The sequence below is a fragment of the Podarcis pityusensis genome (genome assembly GCF_964106645.2).
Source record: "Podarcis pityusensis genome assembly, chromosome: 16".
In the NCBI taxonomy this organism is placed as follows: Eukaryota; Metazoa; Chordata; class Lepidosauria; order Squamata; family Lacertidae; genus Podarcis; species Podarcis pityusensis.
In genome coordinates, this window is record NC_138041.1 from 11,673,137 (window position 1) to 11,689,693 (window position 16,557).

The following is a 16,557-nucleotide window of genomic DNA, read 5'->3' on the forward strand; positions in this document are numbered from 1 at the left end:
TTGGAGTCTGTAGCCTGAAGCGTATGTAACCCGAGGTACCACTACTCTGGTTGGCCTCTGCTTCTCTCCGACCAATAAGAGACCTTCCTGAGGGACTATGGGCTCTATAAACCCCATAAGGGACTTAGATAAATTTTTCTTCTAGCCTCAGATGCATTTGGTAGCTGGGCGATACATAGACCTGGTTCTTGTGATACATAAGCCTTTGAGCTGCTGAAGTTACTTGGCTAGAAGGCTCTTTCTGGTGGCTGTCACATCAGCCCAGTGGGTATCAACAAATGTCAAGTTGATTTCACGGAGTCATTGACATTAAAAAAACCCAATCTTAACAGACTTGGCAGAGTATCAGGCCTCACTCAATTCTGCTTTTTCGTCTCCCTCCTTCCCTGCTTCGGCTTCTGCCCCTGACTTGATTTCTTTCTGCCACAGACTCCCAGCTCACTAAGCCCTATTACCTCCTGACACCACTTCTCCCTCTGGCCACTACTCCCTGGCCACTGAGCCTTCCCTTAGGGGTTCCCCAGTCCTTTGCATCCAACAAAGGTGCCAAGTTGCCTCCAAGATTGAAGGGGGGCTGGTGTATGTGTGAGTACTCTGGAGGAGCCAGCCGCTGAAACTGTACCACACCGGCTCCCTCAACACTGAGGGGCCTGGCCCCCTTCCAACAAATACTGAGGGGGCTGAAGACACCTCTGCCCCCTTGAGTTGGCACGCCTGGCGTCCAACCAGTCTCTGGCAGTTTACGTCTGTAAAATAAGCTTTCTACACACACTATCCTAGCCAAGTGAAAGCATGATCAGAGTTCGAGGTCACGTTCCAGCCCAACAAAACAGGAAGGCGGGAAGCAGGGCCAGGGAGGGTTGTGGTTGTGGTCTGAGCAGAGTATGTACCACTGGGGGAGGGATAAGACCTGATAATGAGTCCCAAGGCGTCATGTCTGGGTCTGGGTTGAGGTTCCCTATCTCCTTTCTGTGCTGAAAAGGACCACATGAGAGATGTTTATTCTGTCTTTTTGCCACTGAGTCATGTGGATGAACAGCTAGGCCTGCAGGAGATTTGGGGTGAAAGGCAGCAGCAGTAACAACAAAAATCATATACGGTATGTAGCTTGTTGCTAATTGTATTTTTACTGACAGAGCAAGGGAGAGTGTTTGTGGGGTTTTCACAAAGTCACTTGGTTGGCTTTGGGTGCCAGATGCTTTGACTTGCAAATTACAGTGGTACTTCTGGTTACGAACTTAATTTGTTCCGGAGGTCCGTTCTTAACCTGAAACTGTTCTTAACCTGAGGTACCACTTTAGCTATTGGGGCCTCGCGCCACAACCACGCGATTTCTGTTCTCATCCTGAGGTAAAGTTCTTAACCTGAGGTACTGGGTTAGTGGAGTCTGTAACCCGAAGTGTTTGTAACCCAAGGTACCTCTGTATGTAGCAATGGGATCTGGTGAGAATCATTTGCCAGACATCCCTGCTTGGGCTTTGTTGTTTAGTCGTTTCCGACTCTTTGTGACCCCATGGACCAGAGCACACCAGGCACTCCTGTCTTCCACTGCCTCCTGCAGTTTGGTCAGACTCATGTTGGTAGCTTCAAGAACACTGTCCCGCCATCTCGTCCTCTGTCGTCCCCTTCTCCTTGTGCCCTCAATCTTTCCCAACATCAGGGTCTTTTCCAGGGAGTCTTCTCTTCTCATGAGGTGGCCAAAGTATTGGAGCCTCAGCTTCAGGATCCGTCCTTCCAGTGAGCACTCAGGGCTGATTTCCTTAAGAATGGAGAGGTTTGATCTTCTTGCAGTCCATGGGACTCTCAAGAGTCGCCTCCAGCACCATAATTCAAAAGCATAAATTCTTCAGTGATCAGAAATTATTTTACTACACTGACTGGCAGCAGCTCTCCTGAGTTTCAGACATGAAATATTTCACCGCGCTACCTGGATGTGCCAGGGATTGACATGCATGCCAGAAATCTGCTTGGTTTCACATGGGACATTTCCAGCCCTTAAGAACACGAGGAAAGCCTGCTGGATCAGGCCTATGACCCATCTAGTCCAGCATCCTGTTCTCACAGTGACTGACCATATGCCTGTGGGAAACCCACAAGCAGGACCCAACCACAAGACCCAGCAACTGGTTTTCAGAAGTATTACTGTATTACTGTGGGGCAAAGCACAACCATTGTGGCTGGTAGATACTGATAGGCCCCTCTTCTCAATGAATTTGGTGTCCACCAGGAATGAGTCACACAGTTTAACTCTGCGCTGGAGGCAGAAGCCTCTGCCTTCTTGCATGCAAGGTCGATTCTTTATCACCGTGTCTGGCTCCTCAAGGCCTTCATCAAGAAACATGCCTCCCGAGTTGTTGTTCTGGGCACCGTCCCAGACATCAGCAGGGCAAAGGAAGCCGCTCAGGCTTCGGCGGCAAATCCAGACCTCGCCCCGGCCTCTGGCATTCCAAGGCCTCTTCTAAAAGCGTCCCTTGGCAGTTGTTATTCTGGGCACCCACCCAGCAGCTTCGCAGGGGCGAAGGAATCCACACAGCCTTCGGCAGCAAGTCCAGGCATGCCGCCGGATCCAGCCCCTCGTTAGCCTGCCCCCTTCCTCTCTGTCTCTCGGCAGCGGGAACCTTGGTCCTGGCACCGACCCACAGCAGGCCTCGGCCCCCCTGAAGCGTGCGATGGGTCATCAATGGCTGGCTTTGGCTCTGATACTGGCTGCCGCAACTGCTCCCAACCGCACGGCAGGCAACGTGCCTGAGTCAGAGGTCCCGGACGCACCCTGCCCTCAGGAAGACAACCCGGAAGCACCGTCAGGAGAGCCGCACGTGGTGCCCAGGTTCAGCACATGCATGCTGCAGTGCGCTGCGCAAGCGATGCTCGGGATGGTTGGCGCCAAGAGCTCCGTCTCCTTGAAGCTCAACGAAGGCAGGGAAGGTAAGGGAGGTGGACGGCCACCCAAAGCGAAGCTGCCATGCCTGCCTTGGAATCCCAGCTGCGTAGCCAATCGAGCAGCAGCAGGGAGGGCTCCACAGGCTCCACCCCAGGGTGGCTTCCCTGCTCTGCTTGCAGCTGCTGGGCGTCACAGGAGCTGCAAGGCCTCCAAGTGCTGTGGGGAGGGCGGGGGAAGAGGCAGGGGGGTCACTTTTGCATCCCACCCCCCCCCCGAAAAAATATATTGCGGGAAAAAGGATGCTGATTTCCATAATCTTTGTGTGCGTTAATTTATATGTTGAAATGCAAAGGTGTAAATAATTATAGGAGACAACCAGGGCTTTTTCCCCAGCAGGAACTTGCCAGAACTCAGTTGGCGCCATTGCCATTCTAAGAGAACGAGGGAGGTGTTTGTGGTGAGTTGCAGCACCTCTTTTTCTAGAAAAATAGCACTGGCGACAACCATTTTATGTGCGTTCAATATGTGCACGACCGCACACATGTGCATCGCCAAGAACCTGGAAGTGGCATGCAAAAGGGAGGTGAGGCCACTGAAAGAGCATGAAAACAGCGCCTAGCAATCCCAGAAGCCTTTGCACCGACCGTTGAGGCCTGTGGAGAGTTGGTGTTTGAGCAAGGAGGTTTTGAGGGTGTTTTCAGGCTTTCAAGGGTGTTCCCAACACACGCAATTTCACTTAATTGTGTGGTGCCTTGGTACATAACCCCCTGTGTAAATGGGGAGTTGCGTGTAGAGTAATTTAAATACCATACTGCTTTTTTTTCGGCTGTGTATACATGGTTCCTCTTCCCCTGGGAACAGTAGTACGTAGTTTGTTAAGGGTGCTAGGAATTGTGTGAACTACAGTTCCCAGGATTCTTTGGGGGAATGTCAAATGCTTTAAATGTGCCTTAAATGTATGATGTGTTCACAGCCATAGAGAGGAAGATGGAGATCAGTACCTCCTCCATCTGCTGTCCAGGTGCAAGTGCTGATGGGGGGCATAGGTAGGCTTTACCCTTCCCACTACATGCAATATGGAGCTAATATGGGCCTACTTTACAGGGTTGTTGTAAGGATAGCCAAGGTAGTGCATGGGGACTGTTCTGAAAGCAAGAAGACACAGGAAGATGCTTTACACTGAATCAGACCATTGGCCTGTCTTTCTCAGTACGGTCTACACAGACTGGCTGCAGTACCTCCAGGGTTTCAACCAGGGTTCTCTCTCAGCACTATCCAGAGGTGACACAGATTGAACCTGGGACCTTCTGCATGCAAAGCAGATGCTCTACCACTTTTGCTGCCTTCTGGTTTTGCAAAAAACAGAGCAACTGTTAAGTTGAAGGACCTGGAAGTCCAAACTATATAGCCATTGAACTGTGCAGGGTTTGTGGGTTATTTTAAAAATATATGTTTGCAGCCCTGTCTTAAAGAGGCTTTGCTATCTTGCTCCTCTGCCTGACAGCTACTGCCCTGATGGACTCTGGCCCATGAGGAGAGAAGTGTTGGCAATCTGATTTGAGGCAATTTGCCTGTGATTACCAGTTGATGGGAATCACAAGCAGGGAAAACATTCTTGCACTCAAGCCCTGTTAGTGGGCTTCCCAAACGTACCTATGAGATTGGGGCCTAATCCAGCAGGACTCTGAATACCAGCTGCTGGGACTTGCTAGCAGCCAGAGCATTGTTGCACCCAAGTCCTGCTTCCCACTGGGGCATCCATTTGGCCACTGTGAGAAAAGGATGCTGGACTCGATGAAACTTTGGTCTGATCCAGGGTTGTGGGTTCAAGGCCCACATTGGGCAAAAAATTCCTGCATTGCAAGGGGTTGGACTAGATGACCCACGTGGTCCCTTCTATGGTTCTGTGCAGTAGGGCTCTGCTTAGATTGTTGCTGTTCATTTATTTGATTTCATATCCACCCCTTCACCTGAAGACACCAGGGAAGGTTACTGCAACTTAAAATTCAATATTCAAAACCGTTTAAAACAAAGTACAATCACACGAATTACAATCACAGGCACAGGGCAGGTTAAAAGACCTGGGCAAATGTTGTTCCCAGAAGCACCTCATGGTCACTGACACACTCCTTCAGCTGGTAAAGGATGCTGAGGCCTATTTTTCTGGAGGGATGCTAACAATGGCCCCCCTTTGTTCTCTTTAACAGGTGAGGACTACGAATTTTGCTGGATGCTGCATCTCCGCTGCCAGAAGGGAGAGAAACTCACCAAAGCCTTTGTCCTCCTGAACCTGGAGCAGCCCCCAGGGGGAGGCCAGCCACCTCCCTACAGGCTCCTCCTCACCACCCCTCCCTCCCTACGCCAGTACCTGCGAGCCCGCCAAGGGAACCGACGTGCACTGTTGAGCAGGGAAGCCTGTGGTGTCCGCTTCGACGTGACGGAGCCCTTCCTCAGCGCCGAGGGAGGCCAGGAGGCCAAGATGTGCGTCAAGGCTGTCTGTCCAGAAGACGATGCCTGTGGGGCCTTGCGTTGCCCACCTTTCTTGGCCACTTTGTGGCACAGCGTGCCCAGGCCGGATGGCTAGGCAACAGGAACGTAGATGGGCTCGCTCCACGGTGGAGTATGATGCCTAGCAACTGTTGGGACTTGAGGGTGTGAGGGAAAGGGCACACAGACTGATATACGCACAAACACACACTCCAGTTCTGCCATTAGCACGTCGGAGGTAGTTTCCTGACAAACTTTACTTCAGTGTTCATTTCTGCTTGGCAGTATCAAAGTTACGTCAAACAACGAAAGTAGATCTTAATATATATCTATATTCGTATATGCTAAAGGGAACATCGAAGGAACCAAAGTATCAACCAAGAGTCTCCAGCATGGTACATATGGGTGCAATGATGCATTTTCATATCTTCTCCGAGGCTCACAAAGCCTCTGAGCCCACACTCAGTCTCTTTGCCCCCCTTGTCAAGAGGTTGGTTATCTTTTTCTCCTTTGAAATGTACAAAGAGCTGAAGGAGGAAGTTGGAAGAATGATGCTCTTTCCTGCTTCCTCTTTCAGCTCTACGTGCTTTCCAAAACTCAGATGAATACTACTGGATCCAGCTTTCCCCCAGATCCCTCAGCAAAGCAAAGACTGTCTCTGTGCACGATCTGTCTTGGGTGGGTTAGAGAGAAGTGACCAGAGTGGGTGGTGTCCACATGGGTCTAAAACGACTGGTGACCATTGGTATAAGCCAACAAGTAGGGATATACATCTATAGTATGCAAAGTGTCACTGCTCCCAAGTTGCAACCGCTGCAACTTAAGGGGCTCAGCTGGGTGCCAGAGTGGGGTAAATGGCTCTAGCAGAGCTCCAGGTCCACATGGTATGCTTAAACTTGCTGACACAACTACCTTAAATATGCTTTACCCACACTGCCATCTAGCAAGTGATGTGCTGTGGGCACCAGAAGCAAGTGGGAATGGAGGCTGCTGAACTAACAGCAGCTGTAGTCTGGAGGAAAGGCCATAGCTCATTGCTGGAACATCTGCTTTGCATGCAGAAGGTCCCAGATTCAATTCCTGGTATCTCCAGGTAGGGCTGGGAATACCCTCCACCTAAACCCCTGGAGAGCCACTGTCAGTCAGTGTATGCAATACTGAGCTAGATGGACCAATGACCTAACTCAGTATAAAGGCTTCTTCCTACAGTAAGACAATGTGAAGCAGGTTTCTCTCTCCCGTGGCACTGCCTGGATGTCTGTCCCGCACACTAAATGCTTATAGATGTAAAGTTAAGATGTATCTTTTTCTTCAAGCTATGGGGATGACTGATGTTTTCTGCTGTTGGAATTTCTGTTTTATAATGTTCTTGGTTTTGTGATTTTTATATATTGATGTATTTTAATGGACTGTAGTTTACTGTCCTGGGAATTTTTGAATCGAAAGGTGGGTTACAAATCTAATAAAACATCATCATCATAAAAAATGATACAGCTCTCTCCCCTTTGACGGTAGATGCCCGAGTAAGAATGTGATGAGCTTGAATCCTGCGAAGGCAAACACACTGTGGATGAGTTGTTGCCATGCCAGAGAAAATGGTCAATTGCCTTCCCTGGATGGGGTTGCACTCCCCCTGAAAGGGTGGATATGCAATCTGAGTGTGCCTCTGGATCTAGCATTGTCACTAGAGGCCCAGATAACCTCATGGCCAGAAGCACCTTTTGCCAGTTGCTACTGGTGCGAAAATTACAGCCATTCCTGGACTAGGAGAGCATGACCAGTATAATTCAGGCACTGGCAACTTCAATGTCAGGTTACTGTAATGTACTGTATGCGAGGCTTCCTCTGCGGTACATTCGGAAGCTGCAGTTAGTGCAGCATGCTGCAGCAAGGTTGCAGACAGGAGAGGGACCCTGCCTGCATATAATATCTCTGCTCAGAGATTTGCACAGATTCCCCATCTGCTAAGGACCAAGTTCAAGGAATTACTATCATTATATAATACTACTAGCAGCTTGGGACCAGTTTAGTAGCGGGATCACCTTACTTCATATATGCCCGCTCAACTGTTTGATCTGCGGAACTGGCACTGTAAAGGTGCCACATATATGTTTTCCACACTTGGAAGAAATTGATCTTTTAGCAGCTATGCTTTGGAACTCCCTGCCTATTGACACCAGGCTGTGTTCTTTTGGTACCCAAGGTCACCTCAGTGAGGGCTGAGTGCAGATTCAAACTCTGGTCTCCAAGGTCCTAGTCTGACACTCTAGTCTAGCCCCTTCGCGGTAGTGGCACTAACCCTGTGGAACGCCCTCCCATCAGATGTCAAAGAAAGTAACAACTATCTGATGTTTACAAGACATCTGAAGGCAGCCCTGCTTAGGGAAGATTTTAATTACTGATGTTTTAATGTATTTTTAATCTTTTGTTGGAAGCCGCCCAGAGTGGCTGAGGCGGGGTATAAATATATTATTATTATTATTATTATTATTATTATTATTATTATATAGTTATTCCTGCAAGGCTCGCCTGACGCTACCCCATTTCGGAGCTCTATTTGCCCGCAAAATAGTCTCCTTCCCCAGCTGAAGCGCACTCAGTGGGGTCTAGGCAGGAAGAAGGCCCATAAACAGTCCCGTCCCCTCGCTACCAGGAAAACAACGGGACCACCAGCAAAGGGGAACGGCGTGCCAGTGGGATTGCTAAGAGTGCAACACCGAGGAAGCTGCGCTGGCGAATCAGCGTGGGGCCTTAGTAACATTCGCTTCCGGTGTTACACTCTAAAACGTCCGGCTCAACAGGGATTTCGGGACAGGACGAGCTTCGGGAAGTCCAGAGGCGGAGCGACAGTAGAAATGGCGTCTCCGGCGCGGAGTAACCACGTGTGGGTGGGGTCCGAGACGGGCATCCTGAAAGGTAATGGAGCGTCCGGGGCTCGACCGCTACTTGGGGTGAGATGTCTATTATTCAGCGACGCTGGGGAAACGGAGAGCCTTGTGTGGCTTTCGGGGAAATAAATGAGGAGGAAGTGTGGGTAGATGCTGTTCCTAGTGGCAGGAGGGGGTGGCGTTGCCCGCATCCTTACAACAAATTATGGTGCTTTGGGCTTCTGAGCATGTACAGAGTGCCTCTCCCCTTTCTGAGACATGTTTTGAAGGAAGTACATTATAGGTAGTACATGTGAAAGAAGGGGAGGTGATGGGGAAGAGAGGATGGTTTCTTGGGTGGGGAGCGTATATGTGTAGACAATGAATGCTTGTTTGGAGGGCGGAAAAAGTGGGATAGGCAAATGAACAGAAGAGGCTAGGCTATTCAGTAGGCATTAGCCATAGTGGCTCAGTGGAACCTCCAGCTCTAGAGGGAGTATACCTCGGAATTTGCTGAGGACAAGCGACAGGAGATGGCAGTTGTCTTCATGCCCTGCTTGTGAACTTTGTGGAGGCATCAAGGTTTGCCAGTGTTGAAACTGTGATCCTGGAATAGGTGCACTGTTGGTTAGGTCCAGCCCAGTTCATGGTATGCTCTTAATGGGGAGGGGGAGATAGGGGCACTGTGGATAAGGTCTCTAGACACAAAGGCCAGAGGAGATATAGAGTGAGGCTTATGGGGGAGGGGAATGCAGCAACAGGCTTTTACATAAATACCCATCACTTACCAGTCTAGTAGCTGGATGCTGTTGCTGTGCCTTTAAAAGGGGCTTGATCAGCTAAGTCTTGTAAAGTGGGGATTCCTTTAAATAATTATTGGCTGGGACTGGTAGGAGGGCCATAGGTTAGTCACCTCTGGTGTAGATCAAGTCCATGTTAAAGGTTACAGTGGCAGGAATGGTTGAGAAGTTGCCAAACCTGCGTCATAAGACTTAGCAGGAGGGAGCTAGATTAGAACACTGCAAGGAGCAGACAGAGGTCTACTAGCCCCTCAGCTTCCCCTTTCCTGGTGGTTAGTGACACAGGGAGAGTATGCCATCGACCTGTTTCTCTTTTCACCCTTCCCAATAATATCCCTTTCTTTCTCTTTTCTCCTCCTTCTAGGGATCAACCTGCAGAAGAAACAGGCCACAAACTATAAGTCAGGAGATGCGGTGCTCAGTCGACACGAAGCTGTTACTGCCATGTGTTGGGGCGATCCCTACGAGTCTGAGGTAATGGGGTTGCCAACTCCTAATGCAGCTGGCAGAGTTTAGGGGACTGGATGCTGGGAAAGAAAAACAGGATACCTCATTGTATGGGAAGCTGCCTTATAGTGGGTTGGACTGTTGGTCCCTCTAGCTCAGTATTGTCAAAAAAAACCCCACAACCTTCCCACAAACCCATTTAAAAGGGTGTAGAATATTAATCAGCCAAAGGCCCAGCTAAAGGGAAATATTTTCACCTGAAGCCTAAAGATGTATAATGAAAGACAAGCCTCCCTCACAGCTCCTTGTGCATAAGATCTATGCATCTAAGCCATGGGGGAACACTAACAGAAACTCTCCTGAAGACCTCAGAGTTTGAGCAGGGATCATGCAGTGCCTGAAGTATCCTGGACTGAAGTTGTTGAGGATCAGTACAAGAACATTGAACCTGACCAAGAGTCATGTAGGCAGCCAGTGCAAGCATTTGGGCACTGGAGTTATGTGCTAGCGATAGTCTGTCACCACCAGCAGTCTAGATGCAGTGTTTTGCACCACCCAGAGCCTCCGGAACAGGCCCAAGGGTAGCCTTTACAGAGTCTTCCTTGTATTGTCTTTTGTGACTGGCAGCGTCTCTCCAAAAGCTTTTCCTATCCCCTGCACTTGAGGGCATTGTAACTTGCAATGGCAGAGGTTTGAACCTGGAACTTATTTTTGCATACATTCTCTCACTGAGGTGCAGTCGCCTCTCTGAAAGAATGCAGCCAGGGAGGTGCACGTTTGTTTCTTAATAGTTTCTGTTTTCTTTCCTTTTGTTTATTCCCAGATCTTTGTGGGATGCCTTGATGGATCAGTCAGATTGTTCAGTACTGAGAAGGGCAAGTTTACTGAGTCACGAGACTGTCTAGGAGGCGAGGGACCCTTTTGTGGCTTGGCTGTGCTTGACAAGTAAGTCTGAATCCCTTCAAATCCTTAGCCTTCATCTACCTAAGGGAAAGGACAGGCTTCATGCCACTTGATATGATGCCCATGGATTCAGCAGGAATGATCCTTGGGTGTCTGTACTTTAGAATGCACTCTCTTGGGCTGCCACACACATACGCACACCGAACGTCTGAGGTAGAACTACCAAAAGTACCCTCTGTGCCAGTCTCAGCACCTGAGAAGATCTGTAGTGAAGGAAGCAATCTTTCAGGTATTTTGGGGCCTAAACCTCAGGGGTCCTAATTGGCTTGTAAGACCAATTTTCCCCTAGCCATAGCCACCTGCCACAGGTGTGAGGCAGATAAAGATGTATCTATAAAGGAACAATCAGGAACCTTAATCTGTGCCAGCATGGTTCAAATTCAGAACCTTTTAAGTTTGGCACCCAGCAGGCCCCCGAGATTGCTTCCACTTGGAGGTCCTGAGTGATGCCCGTCGGCTGATCAGTTGTGACTTCAAGCCCCCTTCCTGATTGAACATTGGCTGTTCAGCACACAAATGTGTGTTCTTTTCACTGAGTTGTAGGAGGTAAGGCTTTGTGGGTTTATTCCTTCCTTGGAAAGAATTGCTACTAGCTCGTCTTATGCATTCTCCACATGTATGGTAAATTAATTTCTCTCTACCTCCCTCCCCTCTTATCTCTCTTCCCTTTTCATTCTTCAACCAATTCCTACAGTTCCCTTATCACCTGTGTACAGTCTGGTTTGCTGAAGGTCTGGCGGGATGCTTCGTCGGAAAATGTGAGTCCTATCTTGGTGTCTGAGGGAGGTGGGGAGGGGGAGAGATGGGTTCCAGGCCACACAATAGCCTTTTAAGGAGCCACAAAGCTTTTTATTGTGTGTTTTAATTTTTCTAAATATCTTTGCAGTCTTAAATGCTAGAAACTTGTTGGGTTTTGTTTGCTGAAAGAGCTGATATGTTCCGGAAGTTAAATTCTGCAGATTGTATCCCATACTTGTTCTACTCAGGGTAGACCCATTGAAGCTAATGAGCTTAAAAGGTAAAGGGACCCCTGACCATTAGGTCCAGTTGTGACCGACTCTGCGGTTGCGGCGCTCATCTTGCTTTATTGGCAGAGGGAGCCGGCGTACAGATTCCGGGTAATGTGGCCAGCATAACTAAGCCGCTTCTGGCGAACCAGAGCAGCGCACAGAAACGCTGTTTACCTTCCCGCTGGAGCGGTACCTATTTATCTACTTGCACTTTGACATGCTTTCGAACTGCTAGGTGGGCAGGAGCAGGGACTGAGCAACGGGAGCTCACCCCGTCGCAGGGATTCAAACCGTCGACCTTCTGATCGGCAAGTCCTAGGCTCTGTGGTTTAACCCATTTGAGTGGGACTCCACTGAATAGAACTTAATTGGTTTCAACCTATGACTATACTCCTGTGGAACTGCACCTTTTGCACAAAGCTACTGTAAAATGACATTTTTTTAAAAAACAAACAAAAACCCTACAACATAATTGTTGCTTTATCCATCCTTGCAGCAAAAGTGGATTTCTCGCCACCCTCTTCAATGTTGCATATTTTGGGGAGGAACTAAGAATGAAAGCGGCTTCCCCAAGGCCAGTCATAGCTACTTAGCTGAGGTTTATGAACCTGCATCTGGCAGGTCCTCACATTAGGTAGCCTGTCTACATACAGAACCATAGAATCATTGAGTTGGAAGGGACCCAAGGGCCATCTAGTCCAGCCCCCTGCAATGCAGGAATCTCAACTAAAGCATCCATGACAGATGGACACCCAACCTCTGCTTAGAAACCACTAGGGAAGGAGAGTCCACATGTATTTGTCTTGGCTTTGTACACCCCCCCCCACCAGCTCTATCTCTTGCATTGCAGCTGGAGGTCCAGGTGGGCCCCGGCGTGTGCCGCATGCGCCAGAACCCGGAACAGCCTCACCGCGTGGCCACAGGCGGGAAGGAGAACTGCCTCAAGGTGTGGGACCTCCACCAACCACAGGAGCCCATCTTCCGAGCCAAAAATGTGAGTTTGCTATACTGTGTAAACAGCCTGGGCTCCTTTCTCCTGTATTAGTGCACAGATAAGGGCGTAAGAAGAGCCCTGCTGGATCAGGCCAAAGGCGCATCTGGTCCATCATCTTGTGCCTGTAGTCCAACCAAAAGCTGGACTTGAACACAACAGTAGCTCTCCCCATTTGCAGTTCTCAGCAGCTGCCATTCAGAGGCACATTTTGCCTCCAACTGTGGTAGGAGAACAACATGGCTAGAATCCATAGATAGCCTTTCCTCCATGAATTTGTCCAATTCTCTTTAAAGGCCATCCAAGCAGATTCCATAGTGCAGTTCAGGAAAGATCTTTTTCCTTTTCAGATTCTTCAGGATGTGTAATGTATTGGAGAATGGCATACTCTTGCCTTCGTTCACACCATGCCTTGCCCTCTTGTCAACAGGTGCGGAACGACTGGCTTGACCTGAGGGTGCCTATCTGGGACCGGGACATGCAGTTCCTGCCTGGATCAGAGAAAATTGTTACCTGCACTGGACACCACCAGGTAGAAGCTGGGGAAGACAAATATCTCCACTACATATTTCGGAAAGTTGGGCATTTGTTCTCTATGCATTTGGACATCTCTTGAGATATCCTAACCAAATTTTGCACAGTGCTTCCATGTGTCCCTCGGAACATTGTCCAGAAGGGCTGGAAAAGGCTCCCCATCACTGCATTATAGCATTTGGGAGTGTTATAGGGTGGTTGCTGATGTTGTTGGGTCTTTCATATGAGGATGAAGACTTCTGCTCTTCATCCTCTTGGTCTTCTTCTGCCTCCAGGTCCGGATCTATGACCCCAGCTCCCCACAGCGGCGCCCTGTGTTGGAAGCCACCTTTGGGGAGTACCCGCTCACTGCCCTCTCCCTGACCCCTGACACAAAGTGAGTTTCTCTTCTCCCCAGTGCTTGGAAGGAATGAGTTTGGTTTAACAAACTTCAATGGATTAGTTCAAAGATCTCCCCCCTACACCTGAAGGCAGTTCCCATAATTGCCAGGTGAATTAAATGTGAATGAAGTTTGTTTCAGGGTGGAACTTATAACGATTTCCAGTTCATCTTCAAGTTCATTCTATTACATGTGCTTTTCTACTTCATAGATTCCTTGGGCATTTTAAGTTAAAGATCATAATTGTTGGAGAAAATAAGCTAAATCATTCACATTCCACCATGTTGTTGTTTTTTTGTTAGTCTTCTTAAGTATATTTAATACTTTAGCATAGCAGCTTGTAACATTCTGAATGCTGGAAAAAATTGCTGAGGATTATTTGTGTGAACCTGGACTGAATGAGAGCAGAATTATTTCATATTTTAAAGGGACAAATGTGAACTGGAACTAGTTCCTTTTTTTAAAAAATGAACTTTTCAAGCTCTGGATACAATCCCCAGCCTGCAGTGTCCTTGGCTGCTCACAGCTAAGGGCCTACATGGATGCTGTCCTGTTGCAGAATTGGAAATCTCTAATTCCTCCTTTTTTCACTTACAGTGCTGTTGTTGTGGGCAGCTCGCGTGGGGATGTGGCAGTAATTGATTTAAGGCAAGGTAAGTAAGAACCAGGATGATGGAGTGGGGAGGGGGTTTTGGATCTGAGGAGAATCTGGAAAGAGAGTTGCAGAGGAGCAAGGTGGGCTAAAAACAGAGGGCAGAAGGACATATTGATGTACAGCTGGAGAGGCAACTCTTTGATGACGGGAAGGTTCTTTAAAGCAAGACAGACAGCAGCATTTGGCCGGGCAAAATTCTCCTGCTGTGTTTTTTAGTCAGAGGTTGTTGCCAGCCTTTGTGGCCACATTTTCAAGCTGGAGTTATAGACACCGCACTCTCACTCTGAAACTACACACACCCTTGTTCTGTGCGGCCTATTCTGTTGGCTACAAGATGGTTCCGTACCCCAAGGCAGACCAAGTGGGGAAACATGAACTGTAGACCACCACCTCCCTTGGGATCCTGTACTTGGAATCTTGTAGTCTATGAACCACAGCCATGTGCAACAGACTTAAAATTTCCTGTTTAATTCCACACAAGTGGAAGAAAAACCTCACAGTTTTTTCTTCAAGTCTGCCTTTGCAACAATATCTTACTATATAATATATTTGTAAGGCTGTCGCCAAGCTGCAGTTCACTACATTCCAAATTCCACACTTGAGTAGTGTAGCCACACTATACCTGCCGCCCTCGTAACTCAGCCATTGTTGTCGTCTTGTGACAGGGCGGTTGCTGAAGTGCCTCAAAGGCTTCGCTGGGAGTGTCCGTGCCATCCAGTGCCACCCTGTGCTTCCGCTGGTGGCCTCGTGCGGACTGGACCGCTTCCTTCGTGTGCACAACCTCCAGCACAAGCGCTTGGAGCATAAGGTGAGGAGGAGCCCAACACGACAATGTTGCTGGTGTTTGCATATAGATTGTGGGGGAACCTCCCATCAGCGCCAGCCAGAATGGCCAACATTCAGTATTAGTGGGTGGTATGATTTTGGATTCTTGACTCCTATCATCTCTGGCTATTGGCCATGCCAGCTGGGGCTGATGAAGCTTGAGTTCAACAGTGGCTGGAGGATATCAGGATGGGGCAAGCTGGTGGCCTCCTCTCTGCTGCTTAACTGAACTATGTCTCTGTTACAGGTGTATCTGAAATCTCGATTGAACTGCTTGCTGCTAACCAGCAGAGAAAAATGGGAGGTGAGTCGAAGGGACCGAGGAGGAGGTATTATAATTCCTGGTTGCCATGAGGCTCTGAGCACGGAGCGGGAGAAGGGTGTGGGGATTGTTCTCTCTAACAAGTTGAATGCTTGCACAGATGGAAGATTGTGTAATAGCACATTTAATTTCACCCTCATACGTAAAATAGGCAATCAAATGTGATGGGTTGTATCATCTGTTAGTCTTACTGAGAGTATACCTATTAAATTAACCAACATTAGGGCCCATTAATGTCAGTGGACCTACTCTGAGAACATAGTTAGGTGCCACACACTTATTGTAACAGGAGACATGAGTCAAGAAATCATGGGCATGCCTGTGTTAAACAGGTGCCTCTTTAAAAGCCGGCAGCATGCCAATACAGATGGGCACTCTCATATTTCAGCAGGGAACGCATTGCATGCTACTGATGCCACTAGGGAAGCCTGTATTAAGGTGCAGATACATCCTTGATCTTCTTTCTCCAGGATGAAGGCGCCGACCCTTCAGCTGACCTCCAGAGTGACGTGAAAGAGGAGGAGGAGGAGGTGGACGAGATCTGGAACTCAATGGAAGTGGTTGCCGCCAAGCGGAAAGCAGAACGACAGCCGTTCTCTGACGTGGGGAGGGACGCACCCCGAAGGGACAAGGGCCTCAAAAAGCCGAAGAAGATTAAAAAAGCTGAATCTTGAGATCTGGGTGGGGAGGGGGTTGAAATGACATTTGCCTTTTTAATAACGAAGGAGGCAGGCATCACCAAAGTGCCTGAATCTCAGCCTTGGACATGGGTTTGCCACAAGCAAAGGCCTTGGCTGGTCATGGGAGAAAAAGAGACAGAAACATTGTAAGCTGATTTCTGCTGTCTCGTAGGACAGGTTTGCCATGGGGGGGGGGGGGCTTTTAACCTCATAGCAGCCCCAGGTTATTTTTTGGATCTGGGGAGCTAGTGTGGCAGGAATATGAAGTTTTATAGCAGGGGCTTCATTTCAAGAACCTTATGGAGACAACACATTTCCCCCCTGCATGTTTGAAATTCTCCATTTTCCTTCTCTCATTTTGGCTGCTGTGCAGTTAAGACCGCTTGAAGCTATTAAAAAGTACCTTCTTGCACAATATGTTCTGAATGTGGGCTATTTTTCCCCTGTGCAGGGTCTCGGGTAGGAGAAAGTGTCACCATTCCCTGTCCTGCTTAGCATTTCCATTTCCTTTTTATTTTTAAGGAGTGTGTAGGAGCGATGTGTGGAAGCAACTTCTAACTCCCAAGTTTGGGACCACTCAGGATATTATTATATTCATATTCCAACTTTTCCAGGCCTCAGTGTGGCTTACACAAATTGAAACAACACAGATAAAAGTTGAAAAGTAATTAAACTATAATAGAATTAATACAAAAACAACTTATTAAAATACAGA

General features: G+C 48.5%; 2 protein-coding genes across 2 annotated transcripts; both read left to right on the forward strand.

The window, feature by feature from the left end:
* Positions 1-204: 204 nt before the first annotated feature.
* Positions 205-6,854, forward strand: LOC308465725 (uncharacterized protein). The gene is made up of 2 exons (XM_080985906.1): positions 205-2,925; positions 5,089-6,854. Exons 1-2 carry the CDS (start codon positions 2,670-2,672, stop codon positions 5,463-5,465), a joined length of 633 nt encoding a protein of 210 aa, XP_080842032.1. The 5' UTR covers positions 205-2,669; the 3' UTR covers positions 5,466-6,854.
* Positions 6,855-8,127: 1,273 nt separating this feature from the next.
* Positions 8,128-16,259, forward strand: WDR74 (WD repeat domain 74). The gene is made up of 11 exons (XM_080984770.1): positions 8,128-8,284; positions 9,400-9,509; positions 10,306-10,427; positions 11,140-11,203; positions 12,306-12,449; positions 12,877-12,978; positions 13,256-13,356; positions 13,958-14,013; positions 14,681-14,823; positions 15,088-15,144; positions 15,633-16,259. The coding sequence occupies exons 1-11, from the start codon at positions 8,224-8,226 to the stop codon at positions 15,834-15,836; spliced, it is 1,164 nt and encodes a 387-aa protein (XP_080840896.1). The 5' UTR covers positions 8,128-8,223; the 3' UTR covers positions 15,837-16,259.
* The last annotated feature ends 298 nt before the right edge of the window (positions 16,260-16,557 follow it).

What these genes read in the sequence shown, in the direction of transcription:
- LOC308465725 (XM_080985906.1), top strand. Translation starts at nt 2,670, where the DNA reads ATGGGTCATCAATGGCTGGCTTTGGCTCTGATACTGGCTGCCGCAACT. An exon ending in GCTCAACGAAGGCAGGGAAG is followed by an intron (nt 2,926 to 5,088) that starts GTAAGGGAGGTG and finishes TCTCTTTAACAG; the next exon opens with GTGAGGACTACGAATTTTGC.
- WDR74 (XM_080984770.1), top strand. Translation starts at nt 8,224, where the DNA reads ATGGCGTCTCCGGCGCGGAGTAACCACGTGTGGGTGGGGTCCGAGACG. An exon ending in CGAGACGGGCATCCTGAAAG is followed by an intron (nt 8,285 to 9,399) that starts GTAATGGAGCGT and finishes TCCTCCTTCTAG; the next exon opens with GGATCAACCTGCAGAAGAAA. An exon ending in CCAGCAGAGAAAAATGGGAG is followed by an intron (nt 15,145 to 15,632) that starts GTGAGTCGAAGG and finishes TTCTTTCTCCAG; the next exon opens with GATGAAGGCGCCGACCCTTC.